This window comes from Myotis yumanensis, unplaced genomic scaffold (assembly GCF_028538775.1).
Source record: "Myotis yumanensis isolate MYYU_CA2020_CCGP unplaced genomic scaffold, mMyoYum1.0.hap1 SCAF_6, whole genome shotgun sequence".
NCBI classification, from domain to species: Eukaryota; Metazoa; Chordata; class Mammalia; order Chiroptera; family Vespertilionidae; genus Myotis; species Myotis yumanensis.
Window position 1 is genome coordinate 1,434,555 of NW_027223757.1, and position 16,218 is coordinate 1,450,772.

At 45.3% G+C, this 16,218-nt stretch overlaps 1 protein-coding gene across 5 annotated transcripts in view; it reads left to right on the top strand.

Annotated features, from left to right (window-relative positions):
• PDE10A (phosphodiesterase 10A) overlaps nt 1-16,218 on the top strand; it is a 217,319-nt gene that overhangs the window by 161,938 nt on the left and 39,163 nt on the right. For all 5 annotated transcript variants that reach the window (XM_070417351.1, XM_070417352.1, XM_070417353.1 and 2 more), the window contains 4 exons: nt 4,073-4,101; nt 4,902-5,022; nt 5,924-5,973; nt 15,656-15,796. In XM_070417351.1, the coding sequence (XP_070273452.1) occupies nt 4,073-4,101; nt 4,902-5,022; nt 5,924-5,973; nt 15,656-15,796 (341 nt within the window). The remainder of the gene's footprint in view (nt 1-4,072; nt 4,102-4,901; nt 5,023-5,923; nt 5,974-15,655; nt 15,797-16,218) is intronic.

Genomic DNA, 16,218 nt, shown 5'->3' on the forward strand with positions numbered 1-16,218 from the left:
ACTCAGATGATCTAAAAACTATGGGCAGCGGAGATTAAACATGGCGGCAGAGTAAGCGGATGTGCACGGACATGCTCCCGGAAACAAACTGGTATTACAGCTAAAACACAGAAAAACTTCCTAAATATCACTGGAAAACTCGCAGGAGAGAACCCTGATACCCGAGGACTGGAAGTGGAGACCGCATAGAGACTGATTTATGTCTCTATAAGAGAAAGAAAGAAAAAGTTCTGCAATAAAAAATAAAAATTATGAGCAGCAGTGCTATGTTTTATGGCCAATACTTTTTATTATAATTCTATGTCTATTCAGTAGCAGACCATGTAGCTATTGGTGTATTTATAAATGTCAAATAATTAATAATAAAAATATTGGTGCTTTCAGCTGCCTTAAATATGTTTCATCAAATAAATGAAGTTACTTTTTCTTTTTTTACTCAAAGAATGTATCTGTTATGTATTTCTTGCCTGTCCATCATTCTAGAAATAAGATTTAATATTCATTCAAATATTTCATGCTTGAAAGGAGTGAGATTTCAATTATGCTCCTAAATTGCAGATTAAATAGCATTTGTTCTGCTTTGTATGTGATATGTTTTCTATGTTCATGTGTGTGTTGTAGGCGATTCAGTGACCAGGGCATGAATCAGTATGCAATGGTAGATGGTTTTAGCGAGAGGACGCTGATGAGTGGGGCAGTGACTGTTAGTACACATCACAAGGAAGGAAAAAACAGGTCGTTGAAATGGTTTACTTGGAACTTCATCTGGTGCTCTCTCTCCTTTCTCTGAAAAACCTTCTCTCAGATACAGAAACTGCACTTTCACTTAAATAGAACTTACATATCATTTTTTTTTTTGTAATACAAAACCAGAAAATGTGTCAGATGCCTTGATCTGAACTAAAAGCAAACGAGTTCACCATCTATCCCTTAAAAGCTTCCTGGAGATTCAACATTGGCCTGGATTATTTAACCAAAGGTTGGATAATAATTTCTAGAAACATTTATTTGAGTGGTGACTATAGCAGGAATGTGACCAGGTTCTCCTCATTGCTCTAGCTTGCCATTCATTGTGTCAACAAATAGATATTTATTGAATACCTAGGTATGTAATTGTGGAATAAGCAATATATAAACTTGATCCCCTTAAAGTCATTTTCTTATAGGGAAGACAGATGATAAACAATAAGATTATTTCAGATTTGTTGACTGTGCATTTGAAAATATCTAGCAAGTAGAAATTTTTAAAAATTTTTATTTTTATTGATTTCAGAGAGGAAGGGAGAAGGGAAGAGAGATAGAAATATCAATGATGAGAATCATTGATTGGCTGCTTCTTGCACACCCCCACACTGGGGATGGAGCCCACAACCCGGGCATGTACCCTGACCGGGAACCTAATTCTGACCTCCTGGTTCCTAGGTCTACCCTCAACCACTGAGCCATGCTAGCCAGGTACTTGCAGATGTCTTAGCACAGTAGCTCAGTCTTTAAAACCAAAGCAAAAACGGTCTCTCTCCCGTGTTGGTGAACTATCAAGGAGTAACGTTTTGCTGGAAACTTTCATAGAACCCCGTGGCATCTTTCCGAGCGGAGTAGGTAACTGTTCCTCTTGGCTGTGGCACGTGGTAGAACATGAGTGTGTTGGGAGAAGAGACTCAGGAAGGGAAGCCCCCGTGCTAATCTGGTGCTGATGGGGAGAGAGGATCCCCAGTGACTCATGCAGCCCAGGCAGCCAGCAGACAGACCCAGGAAAGGCTGCCCCCACACTTCACACCTCCACCAGGAGGCGACAGTGATGAAAGGAGGGGTCTGCCTTCAGGAAATTATAAATGTTTTTGCAATCGATCTCAGGCTCAGGGTTTTAAAAGCCCAGGGTCCTTAGATCCATCATAGTCAAAACTCCACATTTGAGAGTGTATCTGATGCTTTTCGTTTAGAGAGTTCGTCTAAAACAGATCAACAACCATATTCACTTCCCAAATTCAATATGTATGAGAATTACTTGAGATGGGCTTGTTAATGATACTTCTCCCAGCCTTACCATTTCAGTAAGAAAATATTTTTTATTGGATTCCAGTGATGTATTTTTGTCATTTCATTTGTGCTCTCTATTTACTCTCAATAATTTGCTCTGCTCCCATATTTTATGGATTGAATAAAGCCATGATTTTTAGAAGACAGTGTCTCTAGCAATATTATAACGTTTGGTAAACATATTTGGGTTCAGACAACTCTACATTGAAATGTGGGGCCCACCTCTGAATTCTTAGCAGAATGTGGCTGCGCGTATCACTGGTGTGTGCCTTGTGCTGCTGAGTGATATTTATCCATTTCTCTGCTGAAGCACATTCAGTTGCTTCCAGCTTCAGAGAATTCTGAGTGACATTCGTGCTGTCTTAAGTCACACCCTAGAATGAGAAATGCTGGCGTTAATTGCTTTTACTGGAGTACTTTTATATGTTGACCAACTTATCTCATGTTTTTGTCTCTGGTGAGATTTAAATTTCACTCTGATAGAGGTCTGTGAGTCTTCTGAGTCTGTCTGAGACGGGTGTTAATATGTGTGAAAAGTGCCCCTATGTCATACTTATCCTACTTCGCTTCCATTTCATAGAGAGAGATTTTGTGTACTAGCTTTTAAATTTTAAGAAGGAAGCATTTAATCCCTTTTAGTAACAGAGCTCTCCATGCATTGGCTGCGTCTCTAATATCTTTTGCAGTGTTGGACATAATGGCCCACATTAAATCTCACTTAATGAATAAAAGATTGAATGAGTGAATAAATAATTTAAAAGCATTCATGTCTATTATGAGATTAATTTTGACACAGGGTTGATAGCAAGATAAGGTTGTATTTCTTATCACATTATGTTAAAATATAGGCTTTATATTAATTGGAAACTATAGTCTTTAGACTAATTTATTTATTGCTTACCACAGAAAATGAGCCATTCTTTGGTACCTAAGGATACATTCTCTAAAGGTAGCTGTAATTTTATTCTGCTATGGCCTTGTTGCTGTTGAACATGGTAAAGGGACTAATTACGTGTGTAATCTAAAGAGAAATACTATATTACCATGATTATTTTAAATATTATTTTCAATTGCTAGAGGCTCCCCTGCGGATTTTATCTGGATAAACGATGGAGGTGCCTGCGACCCATTACAGCTCTGCCTTCCCGTCCCTGACTGGGCTGTGCCTCCCTGTTTCCTGGCACCCCTTCCATCTCCGTGGTTAATTCCTAGGTGCTGTATTATTTTTGAAGCTACTGTAAATGGAATTTTTCTTAGTTTCCTTTTTGAATTGTTTGTTGTTAGTGTATAGAAATGCAACTGGTTTTTGTGTGCTCGCTTTTTTATCTTGCTACTTGTTGAATATGATCACGTTATTGAATTCTAAGTGTTTTTTTTTGTGTGTGAAATCTTCAGGTTTTTACCTGTGAGATCGTATCACTACAAACAGAGGCTCCACAGACCTGGAGAGCCACCGTGTAAACAGGAGGCTGCCCCGTGCGGGCCTGGGCAGGCCACACAAACACTCTTTCTTTGTGTGAGAGCCAGTGACCTGGGCTGGGACACTCAGAGCCAGTGGCTTCAAATGGGGTCTGGGCCAGCTTGTTTCTCGTGCCCTTTGGTCACACAGTATGCTCTTGCCATGTAGCCAGCCCCGCAGGGAGAGGGGCCTGTCCTGTTTCAGACCGGAACCCGCCCTGACGTCACCAGTGCTCGGGCGCTGCCAATGTTCATGGGGGCTGTGCTGTTTAGAGTATTGCAAATGTTAGACACCCTTTTCTGTGCGCACATTTGAATAAGCCACAGTGTAGCCGTGTTTGCAGGTGCAGCCATTTATAGGTGATGGTGAAGTGACAAGCAAGTCGGGTCATGTCAGGTCTCTCCAAAAGTCATATGTCCATCTAGCTCTATAGTTCCTGTGTTTAACCCTTATTTTACAGATGTTAAGACCCAGACTCTCAGATTGCATACAAGGAAGCATACAGTGAAGCCTTCTGTTTTTGGAATGACCCTGCCCGAGCTCTAATTGTGTTTTCCCTTCCTCTCCCTCCCCCAGATGAGCCGGTGCCAAAGGAAGTCAGCAGGGTAAGTGCGGGGAGCCTCACTTCTTCCACCACCGTAGGGAAAGGCATGCTTTTGTTGCTTCCTCAGAGCGCTCCGTGCTGAAGGGTCAGGGGGCCGAGGACGAGGGATCAGAGAGCTGTGTGCAGCGGGAGCCGGGAGTGACAGAATTTTATTTTCCAAGTTCACCCGGGCTGGTGTTAGGAGAAGGGGCCTAGGGGCGTGTGCTGGAGCTCAGGGAAGCTGCTGTGAGGAGCCTGCTTCTCAGTGATTTTACAGAAGACCCGGCGTGGCTTGTGCTGGGGGCAGCGCAGATTCGGTTGCCACCTTCTCCCAGGCCCCACCTACCGGCCGTGTTCCTGGTCCCTGGATGGAGCCCAGGGCCTGGACTTGCCGTGGGACGGCCCTGGCCGCAGTGGCCGTGAACGTGGGGAGTGGGGGTGGGACTGGGTGGCAGCCGCATTGAGGCAGAGGCCGGACGCTGATACTCGGTTTCCCCCAGGTGGTGCGTGAGGCTGGCTTTTCTTACGATGCCTCACTCACTTGGCAGACTTGGACCATTTTCACTGATGAAGTTGCCAGCAGCATTATATGTAAAACTTGAGAAACACAGCTGTGATTTGTGACATTTGATATAAATAGGCATGCATGGGGTCTGTGCTAATTCTAAGTAGCTCATAGCAGTTTTACTTTGTCCTGTTTTATCGTAGACTATATTAAACCATGCTGTGTAAGAGTATGTAAAGCCGTACAGAGTATGTTTTATGAACAAGGGAATTTTTATTCTATTCTATTTAATTGTGCCGTGTATGTTTTTATTAAAGTACCAAGATACGAACATGCAGGGAGTCGTGTATGAACTGAACAGCTACATCGAGCAGCGGCTGGACACGGGCGGGGACAACCAGCTGCTGCTGTACGAGCTGAGCAGCATCATCAGAACAGGTGAGACCGCGGCTCGGGCGGAGGACGGAGGACGGCCGCTCACCGCTGCCGGGCAGAGAAGGGCACGGCCATGTGCTGCTGAGGGCAAGGGCGCCATGTGCTTCCTTCGACTTGTGGGCTACGTTTGAAGTGAAAATACTTTATTCTGAAACTGTCCGAATTCCAAAACCAGCATCTGCCTGAAGTTTAATGGAATGTACTGTGCCTTCCTATTCAAACCTGGCTTTCTTTGTATCGTTTTATTGAACTAAATCACATTTATACAAGAAGTCATTAATTCTAAGGAAGAAGCAGCATTTTAAACTTATTTGGGCAAGTGACAACTTTATATACTATTATGACCATCTGACTGATGAGAAAGCTGCGGTAGAGACAGGCCACACGGACGGAAAGGAGTTAAATTCGGGGCATTCCTCTAAGCCTTACTCTGTTCGCTGCTGTGGGAGCTATCGTCAGCCAACCCTGAAGCAGTTTTAGAAAAGTTTAGTCACGTTCTCCTCAGTGAGGAGATGCAGATGCGAGCAGAATTCTTTTTGGCTGATGCTTATATTGGTTATTCAATATTATGAAAATCAATTCTAGTATTTTTAATACTTTAAAAATTAAATATAACTCAGATTTTAAAAATATTTTTCAATAATTCTGATTTTCAAGTTTGACAAATACATTATTACATAGCACGCTGACTGCTCACCTTAAACTTCGCAATGGCTGATGAAGTAAGTGAAAACGCTCTAATTATGTAAAGGAGTGACGCCATAGGCCATTTGGTTCAGTTTGCCGCACGGCCGGTGACTGCTAGAGACCCGCTGACCGTCTCGGTGCTGAGGCCTCGCCTCGAGGGCTCCCGTGCTGTGTCTTCTGTTCCCATCAGTCTCTTCCTCTCTCATTGCCTTGGCAGCCACAAAAGCGGATGGATTTGCACTGTATTTCCTTGGCGAGTGCAATAATGTAAGTATCTACATTTAGATTTTGGCGCCCTAGTTAAGAAAATGTTATAAGCTTTTTAGAAAAGTAAACTGTGATGTTAACAACGTAATAGACATATTGGAATGAAGTGCTTGAAATTCATCTTACCGTTTGTGTCTACGTGTGGTTGTTACCAGCTGAGAATTTTACCAGATGGCAACAGTGAGGTGTAAAGTCTTATAATTGATCGATTGCTTTGGTTTTGGTGTGTGATCTACCTTACAAATGACATTTCTAGATTATGGTTTTGTGAAGAAGTTATTTCATCCCTGTGGACCGCCCTTTCTGCACACAATCTGCAGCAGGATAAAACGAGAACAAAAGTTCCGCGTTGTTAAAATGTGAGGTGGTTTTTTGCGCCGCGGTGTGGCTCAGTTGGTGGAGCATAGCCGCCTGCACTGGAAGGCTGCTGGTCGATTCCAGGGCAGGGCACCTGCTTGGTGTGGGCGCAGTCCCCAGTAGGGGGCGTCCAGGAGGCAACCAGTCGATGTTCCCCTCTCACACTGAGGCTTCTCCCTCTCCCTCTCAATAAAGAACCTTTTTTAAGAAATAGAATGAAATGTGACTTCTAGATTGTTGAAGACGACTCAGAGTTCTGGGAGAGTTTCTAGGAAGTGACTCCCTGAGCTGCGTGGGGCTGGGTCGGCCCTGGCGTGGCTGCGCCGCCTTCCTCGGGGGCAGACAGACGGCCGTGTCGCTGGTTCACCGGGCGTCCTGCAGAGCATCTCACGGTGTTCAGTTCCCGGCCTCTCAGTGTTGTTGCGGCATTAAACACACACACGTTTTAGGAGGATGTTCTGAGCTGACGATACTTACACTCATAGCTTAAATATATGCAACTCAGTTATAAATGGATTTGGCACACTCCTGCTGTGCGTTAGGCGTTGTGATTTGAGGTTTGGCGTGTATTTTTGCAGTGTGATCCGCAGGGCCCTGTGCTGTTCATGTGACGTAAAACGGGATGGGAGTGGAGACGCAGTGCTCCGAGGGTTTGTGGTGGTCTCGTGAGCACACAGCTGGGCAGGCAGGAAAGCCAGGTGCAGGCAGTGCCGACGGGACCCCGCGCCTCCTCAGCCTGGGCGCTCTGCTTTGCAGTCACCGTTACGGGACTGGAAGGGCTTCAGGGACCTTTGCTCAGCCATTTCTGTGTTCAGCCAGCATCTCTCCTGGTGCCGTTCGTGTCAGCACCACCGAGAGTGCTTATTGAGTGGCATTACCCAGGTCCCACTGCTGCCGCCACCTGCTTTAGATTCCCAGGCCCGTGGCACGGGGATTGGCTCAGATACTGAAGAAACAGTGGATCTCACTGTGTTCTGTCCATTCTAAACTTTTATTTCTAAATGTTGGGAGTTTTATTAAAAAGTGAGAATTCCTTTTAGAAAATTCTGGTATGATTGCATTTATTCTTTTTTTTATTTTTTTTTTATTTTTCGCTTAAAGTATTACAAAGGGTATTACATAAGTGTCCTTTTTTCCCCCCCGCCCTTGACAAGCCCCTGCCCTCCCTTATCCCCAGTGTCTTATGTCGATTGCATTTATTCTTACTTACTGCCGGGCATAGAGCCGGGTGGAAGGGAGCCTGCCTCTCTCGATTCCTTCCCCGGGAGCTGCACCCGCAGGGCTGGCCACGCCGGCCTGTTGTCCCCATGTCACCTGTGTCTCAGTCACAGCTATTTGTGACCCACACTGGGGCCATTCAGACTCTGCTGAAACCTGGACCTGGGCCTCAGCATTCCAGCTGTTTACCTGAAAAGAAGTGATGGGAACCCCAACACTGAGGCCGCCGCTCTAGGAAGCCTCTTCTGCTCAGAGGAAGGACAATGGGGAGACCTAGTTGGCAGAGGGGGGTAGGGCGGCCCCAGAGGCCAGGGGGTCATAGTGTGTGGGAGCCCCAAGAAGGGCTGGGCTCTCAGAGCAGGGATCGAGATTCCGGACCCATGTTCTTTTTGTATTTTTTTAAATATATATATATGTGTGTGTGTGTGTATATATATATATATATATATATATATATATATATAATTGATTTTTCACAGAGAGGAAGGGAGAGGGATAGAGAGTTAGAAACATCGATGAGGGAGAAACATCTATCAGCTGCCTCCTGCACGCCCACTACTGGGGATGTGCCCACAGCCAAGGTACATGCCCTTGACTGGAATCGAACCTGGGACCCTTGAGTCCATAGGCCAACGCTCTATCCACTGAGCCAAACCGGTTAGGGCTAAATATATTTTTATTGATCTTAGAGAGGAAGGGGGAGAGAGAGAGAAACATCAATGATGAGGGAGAATCATGGATCGGCTGCCTCCTGCACTCCCCCCACTGGGGATCGAACCTGCAACCTGGGCCTGTGCCCTGACCTGGAATTGAACTGTTACCTCCTGGTTCATAGGTCGATGCTCAACCCCTGAGCCATGCCTGCCGGGCGGAAAGTGAAAGCACAGCTGAGTGATGTTCTTAGTTACTCAGCTGTGTTTGCACTTCCTGGTCTGCAGACTCCTTTCTACGCTGACCTCAGGGAAGTAGCCTCCTCTACTGTGTGATTAGAAAGAGCTTTGCATCTACAGGAGCCAAGCTGTTACCATGTAGATCAGAATCCTCTCACTCTACTCACCATTCACCTTTGTAACTTGGTTGAGGATGACATCACATTCTCTCCGCATTCCTCTGGCTCCTTGCCCTAAACTCCTGAGGTCAGCTGATGTGCTGTGTTCTCTCTTGGTCCCGGGCCTTGCACCTCTGCTGTCCCCACACCTGAGGGAAGCTGTGTCCTGTGCCACGGTGGACCCCTGGGGTGGCAGCAGGGGTCCCAGCAGATAGCAGCTTTCTGTGGCCTCCTGGGTCACACCCTGTTACACTTTCCTGATGGCACCTGCTTCCTCTCGGAGCTCAGGGAGGCTGTCATTGCCCACGTAGTTGTGATTTGCGTGGTAGAACATAAGCTCATGGAGGCAGAGGGCTGGTCTCCTGGGAGGTGAATCGGGGGGGGGGGGGGCGCGGGGTGGCTGTATTTTCCCATTTGTGTAATGGACGTGGGGGCGAGGCCCTGGCTGCTCCACAGCCGGTGTCTGTGGGTGGGAGACACTGTGAAGTTCCCGCAGCTGCCCTTCGCTCTCACTTCTTGTATCTCTGCTCTCCCTTCTGGAGTCCTCCTTCCTCTGGCCCCTGGGCTTTCCCTAAATGAGCACCTGTGCTGGAAGCCGTGGTTGCCTCTCTGAATGTGTCTGTTTCACACGCTCTCTAAAGAGGCTGTGGCTGGATAAAGAGTTCACGTTGGTCGATGTCATCTCTGTAGATTGACTAGATAGTTACTTTTTGGTTGTTTTCCATTTGTCTCAGTCCTTCATGATAGTGTTTTATCCCCTGGACTTATCTTTTATTTCTTGAAATAGATGAATTATACCTTTTTTATATTGTTTTATATTCTTTTCTGAATTTACAGCTTCCTGGCTTTCATTTCTTTCATCTTTTATAGAAAGTGACTTATTTCCTCATGTGTTTTATGTTTTCCAGTTTTAACTATGAATCATATTATTCCTTGGGCCTTTTACATTGGGTATTTTTTTAAAAATATATACTTTTATTGATTTTTACAGAGAGGAAGGGAGAGGGATGGATAGAGTTAGAAACATCGATGAGAGAGAAACATCGACCAGCTGCCTCCTGCAAAACCCCTACTGGGGGGTCGAGCCCACAACCAAGGTACTTGGCCTTGGTCCGAATCGAAGCTGGGACCCTTCGGTCAACAGGCCATGCTCTATCCACTGAGCCAAACAGGCTAGGGCCACAGTGGGTATTCTTTAAGCTCATGTTGCAGTTTCTTTCCTAGAGACAGGTTATGTATTTGTTTCTTTTTTAAAAAAATTATTTTCTTTTTTAAAAAAATATATTTTATTGATTTTTTACAGAGAGGAAGGGAGAGGGAGAGGAATAGAGAGTTAGAAACATCGATGAGAGAGAAACATCGATCAGCTGCCTCTTGCACGCCCCCCACTGGGGATGTGCCCACAGCCAAGGTACATGCCCTTGACGGGAATCGAACCTGGGACCCTTGAGTCTGCAGGCCGACGCTCTATCCACTGAGCCAAACCGGTTAGGGCATGTATTTGTTTCTTTAAGCTCATGTTGTGGTTTCTTTCCTAGAGACAGGTTATGTATTTGTTTCTGCCTATCACCCGAGGAAGGGCCAATCCAAGACCATTTAAACCAAATCATCTACTTGAGTTGTTTTCGTTCTACAAAGCAGTGTATGTTCCAGTCTCCGCCCACGTGACGCACAGTGACTTTTCTCAGAGGAGAGGTCCGTTCTGGCTCCAGCAGTAGATGCAAGAGGCTCTGGTTTCCGGGTGGGGCCCTGCGGCCCTGAGTGTACGTGCCCTTCAGCCTCCGCTGGGGCAGCCCTTTGCCGGCTGAGCCCCGGGCAGGGTCTCCCGGGAGCCTTCCCTGGAGAGGACCAGGCTTCCTCTCGTCTTCGGGTCCCCAGGCGGCTTTCCCGAGGGAACTTCGAGACGGCGAGCTGTGGTTGCTACTTCCAGTTTGGGGTTGGCTTAGGCGAAGAATCCCTGTCCACACTTCCTTCTCGGTGGTTGTGGGTCCTCCTTCCTCCTCAGCCCAGCACTGCATTATAAAAGGTCTGCAGATTATTCTACACCGCCTTCACATCATTTTAAAGTTGTTCTTTTCAGGAGTGTCAAATGATCTCATCTGCCATATTGCTTGCAACAGATGTTGACATACTTCTGCAATGTAAGCCAATAACCCCATAAAATAAAATAAAACACTTCTTTGCACAGATGAGCAGATGCATGTATATTTCCTTACATTCCTTCCTTTTGCACATGAAAGTTACCATATTATACAAAGTTTATCAATGTTTTTAAAGATTGAGTATGGATTTTGAATGATAGTTAGTTAGAAAGCTTTTCTTAAATAACTTACTTTGAAAACAAAATGTATATGCTTTGGTGACAAAATTACAATATGCAATCTAAATAGACTGAGATAAAGTTTTAAAGTGTAGATTAATAAGTACCATGGATTGAGATAGAGATGGAAGGAATTACAAAATTCTTATACTTATAAAAGTATTCTTTTTTTTCATGAATGAGAATGAGTCGAAATAATTTTCTGAAATTGATGTATCAAGAAACATAATTTTAAATATTTAAATATATCAGAAGTTTCAGTAGTATAATTAAATATCTGCATTAATATTACAAGAGAGGAAAAATGTAAAGAAAACACAGAGTTATAGAAAACAAGCTAAATAGCATTAAAACACTAAGAATAAAACATCAAGTATGATTATGAAACTCATTATAAAAATATGTCACAACAAAATTACAAGTAGAATAGGTCCACCTATTAAAAGAAAAAAAAAAGTCAGGTCACCCCCCCACGGCTTCCTTCTGTTTTGTAGAGGGACGTGTCGACAGAGCAGGCCCAGTGGAAAGGACCTTTCAGCCGGAGCAGACCTGCTCCCGAGAGATGCAGGAGAGAGAGAGCACGTGCCACGAGAGCAGGAGCAGAGCTGACCTGGAGGGAGAGAAGCATTAGGTTGGAAAAGGAGGCCACCTGATTCGTGGAGGGCTCAGTCTGCAGTGAAGGTCGAGCTCCCGAAGTTTACACAGTAAACATTGGAACATTGAAATTTATAACACAAAACAGTCACAGAACATGGGCAGAAAAGGCAGGAGTGTTTTTAGTTGCTGACAGATCAAAAACGTTATATATTCAACTCAGTATCTTATTTTAGGATTTACCAACTCGGGGTTCCCTTTCTTTAAGTCATATCGTACATGGATGTATTTAGCCCCAATTTAAGAAATTCAGATCCCCGGAATGGCTGAAAACAAGGAAATTAAACCTTTATATTTAAACATTAACAATAAGCCCAGCTACTCTTTGAACAAAGAAAAAAAAAACAAATATAGTGAGTGGAATATTTAGAGAACAGTGTTGATGAACTTGGATTACAATATTGCTAAAGTTGTGAACAAACTTAGTTCACAGTGGAAAATTCACATCCTTAAAGTATTAAACATTTTTATTCATTTTTGGAACATTAATAAATAAGAGAACAAAAATAAGTGGATATATTGCTCTGACACGTTTTTTACTGGGCTCGATCACACCCTGTCCTGGAAACCAGAAGCACGGTCGTCAGTTAAAATCCCTGCCTCTTGGGATTGACCAGTCTAACCTATGGACACAGAAAAAAAAATCTGTATACACAAGGAACTCCAAGTACTTTAAGATAAGCCACTGTCAACCTAATTAACAAAGAAGAGAAAACCAGTATATATGCCTAGTAATTTAAAAAATAGCAAAACAGTGGTTACAGTGAAAATACGAGAGGGTACTTGGACTGATAAAAGTGGAAGTCTAAATAAAAGGGACAGTTTTCGAGGAAACTAAGTCACTCTATTTAATGCAAACAATGATAGAAAACGTAGTAGACCAGTAAGTGGAAGACATTGAAACCAGTGCTAGAATAAGGCTTTTCTAAAAACGAGCAGGACATATATTCAACACACTGTTTACATAGCTTTTCATAGGAGTGTGATTCTGGAGGCAGAGTTTGTGAGTGCAGTTCACTACTTGGTGACTTTGACAAGAGTCTTACATTTCCTAAGCGTTCATTTAACCTGCATTGCTTAACTGTTACGAGAATGTTATTCATTCAACAACCCACTGTAAACACCTGCAAGGTACCAGAAGACACTGCTACATGCAGAGCATACAAAGGCAAAGAACAAGTCCTTTCTGTCATCAAGGCATGTGCAGCCAGAAGGGAAACGGGGAAATCCACACTAAATCCCAGCACGTGGCATTGAAGTGATCAGGGAGGAGCCCGCGGTGCCCCGAGTCCCTGCATTGGATGGGGTGCTGGGAGTGGGCCCATTAAACGCAGCTTGGCTGATTGGCCCCGTTGAGCAGAGCTTGGAAGACCTCGCTCAGGAGATAAGGGAAAACAAAGGCTGTTGGGGCAGAAGAAGTGAACCTGTGGGAGCTGGGAGCTGGGAGAGGAAGCGGGTGCCACTGAGTTCCGGCCAGAGCAGTGCCTGGCACATCACTGCCAGGTGCTCCAGAAACGCTGTGGGACAAAACCAGCGTTTCCCCAATGAAGATGGGGCTCAGTTCACCCTCAGTGGTCTTACAGCTCTTCTCTTCCATGCCTGCTCACATGCCCCAGCTGGTTGGTACCTGGCATGCTTCATGGTGTTATCCATCAGAGCTCTTTGTAAAAGCTGAACACCTGGTAGAGTCCAATAATACATTAATAGTTTTTAATGCATCAGGTAAGTTCCTAGATAGCTGTTCGCCTGTTGGTTTTAGCAGCCAGTTTGGAGCCAGTAGTTTGCAGTAATTGTGTGGCTTTTTCAGTTGTGCAATAAACTTTAGAAGGTTTATTTTTAAGAAATGTGCAAACAAAGTCACCTATCTACTTCCAGTTCCAGGTGGGTGTGAGCTCATGCCATCTTCATGGACCTAAGTTCATTTACTACCTAGCGCCATCTAGTGTCTCCTAGGAAAAATAATGGCACACCTAAATAATTTTTCATCTTAAAAAAGTTTCTGAAGTTTAGCTGGTTGTGAGTTAAAGCCTTCCCATAAAATGAAGTTTCATGAATAAAGAGACCCTTGAATTGCATATGGAAAGAAAAATGAGAACAAGTGTTACCGAGGGAAGTAGAATTGCCAGTTTAGTTGGTGGTGATGAATCACACATTCCCGTTTCATTAAACATTAGGTATTTAAGGTAAATCGTGAGTCTGTTCTGTTTCCCACTAAATCGTTTTTTCAGACTTGCTTTTTTGTCCTGTTTTAAGTATGATGTGAAGATATTATTAAACGCATTCTTAATGCGCATAGAGCAAAGTCATCCAAAACAACAGGCAACCAGGTCAGCACCGCGATAGTAAGTCAGAGCTGCTGCGGGCGCCGCTCGCTGGGGAACTGACTCTCCATCCGGCCGGGAAGCTCCTCAAGAGCCGTCTGCACCTCGCGGTTCACCTGCAGTTCATTTCCTGAGCCCGTCGGTGGAGACAGGAACACTGCCCAGCATCTCCTCATGATGAACTTCCCCGGGGCTTGGGAAAACCACCGCTTCGAGCTAAATATACCGTATCCTGTAAATTTCTGTCTTGAGATCATCTCTCTTCCTGTTCTTGACTTCTGTTTCTACGCTCCGCCCAGTCTCGGCTCAAACGGAATTACTGCGACAAGAGGCAGTAGGTCTAGCAAAGGCCTTGCCGCCTCTGCCATATGCAAATAGAATGATCGCCACTTACAGACAGGGATTCTGATTCCTGGCCTCTTTAAAAAGAAATGGGGTGAAATTGTTATTTATCATCTTCTATATAGCAGTGTAAATGTTCAAAATCTTTAACGTGTGTAACTTGTATTTAAATACTTTAAAATAGAAGCACTTAAAGTATATTTTCACAGGCACGTACTCAATAGCCAATACTACGCAAGCACTGCCCTGACTGAGGTAGATGCTCTTGTGGATGGAAGTGTTTGGCGCAGAGCTGCCCCTGTGGGAAGGTGATGTGTAAGGCAGCCGGGGCGTCACCCTTCCTCTCCCTGCTCCCTGCTCCCGCTCGGGGAGGGGCCAGGTGTATGCGGCTCACTTCCTTGTGATTATAGATGAGATTTTATGCGAAAAAGGGGTCTCTGACATTACAAAGCTTGCAAACCACTCAACTAAGAAGTTAATAAACACACCCAACTCCTGCCTTTACCCAGAGCCAGCTTAGGGGTGGCCTGCGCTCAGAGGGACGTGTTTGGTGTGAGGGGTGGTCTGATGCTTATTGCTCCAGGCCTTCCACCTGGAAGTCCCAGCAATCCAATCGAAGATGGAAGTCGGCTGGGAGACATCCCCCGAACCTCAGTGGTTTTCACACAGGGTGTGTAGTTATTATATATAGTCATGCCAGAGTGCTGCCCCAGCGCCCAGGGGATGCCCATAGGTGAGCGATTCTGATCCTGGTTTAGTAGGTAGTTCTTTGAAATATGATTTGGTTTAGTCAAAATAGTGGATCATATTTTTAAAAACATTTATTTGAAAATGATGTCAGAACTGGACCCTCCCACCCAGTCAGTTGACGGGCAGGTGCCCCCAGACGTGTCCAGAACTTGCGTGCAGAGCAGGGTCTTCACCCCTGTCCTGCGTGGCCGTCACAGGCGTGTGGCAGGCAGCCCGTTCACAGAGTGGAGGGACTGCGTGTGAGATGAGACGAGGCTCTGAGAAAGCAAGGCTTCCAGGAAAGGGACGGAGCCGCACCCTCTGACCGTTGTTACTGACCCGCTGCAGGTCGGGGCCCAGGCTGCAGGGAGGGCGGGTCTGGTTCTTGTCAGACACCATCTTGAGCCCAAGGACAGCTTCCTATTTTTTCATGTCATTAATTTGTAGATATCAAAATAGGCTATTTTAAGAGCCTTTCTGTGCACGTTCATTCATTCAAGTCCTGCATCTCGCCTGTGTTGTGTGTGAGGATGTGAGAGTTTCAGCTCAGACACTCCAGGCTGGCCACTGAGCCTTCCCTCGTGTCTGCTCTTCCCCACGCCCAGCCTTCTCGGGATTGTCACGAAACGCCAGGAGGCTCTGCCCCGTACCAGGGCGCACGAAAGCCTACAAACCTGTTCTTTCTTCTCCCAGAGCCTGTGCGTGTTCACGCCCCCTGGCATCAAGGAGGGCAGACCCCGGCTCATCCCCGCGGGGCCCATCGCCCAGGGCACCACCACCTCTGCCTACGTGGCCAAGTCCCGGAAGACGCTGCTCGTGGAAGACATCCTTGGGGTACGTGGCTCCTCACTCTTCGTGCCGCCCCCTCTGGGAGGGGGGGAGGTGTTAATTTAATAAAGAGAGAAGACTTACCACATTGATGGTATAATTTAAGTCATTTTATTAAAGCATCAAAGCATGACATAGGTCAATAAATGAATTTGTATGTGAACAAAGTTTTTGTGCTCAGAAAACCATGTCTTAAACACTAAGTGCTACATTTGAATAATTTTTATTTGAACATATGCCAGTTAATCATAAAAATGTATATTTATCCTCATGCAGACTAAATGGTAGCTGTGTGTATGTCACATCCTAGCAGGATATGCATGAATGGATAGCCATCGCTGGGGGACGGATGACCCTCAATTTGAGTGTCACACAACAACCACCTGCTATTCCCATGAGTCTGGACGGGCCCTCCTGCTGGTCTGGGC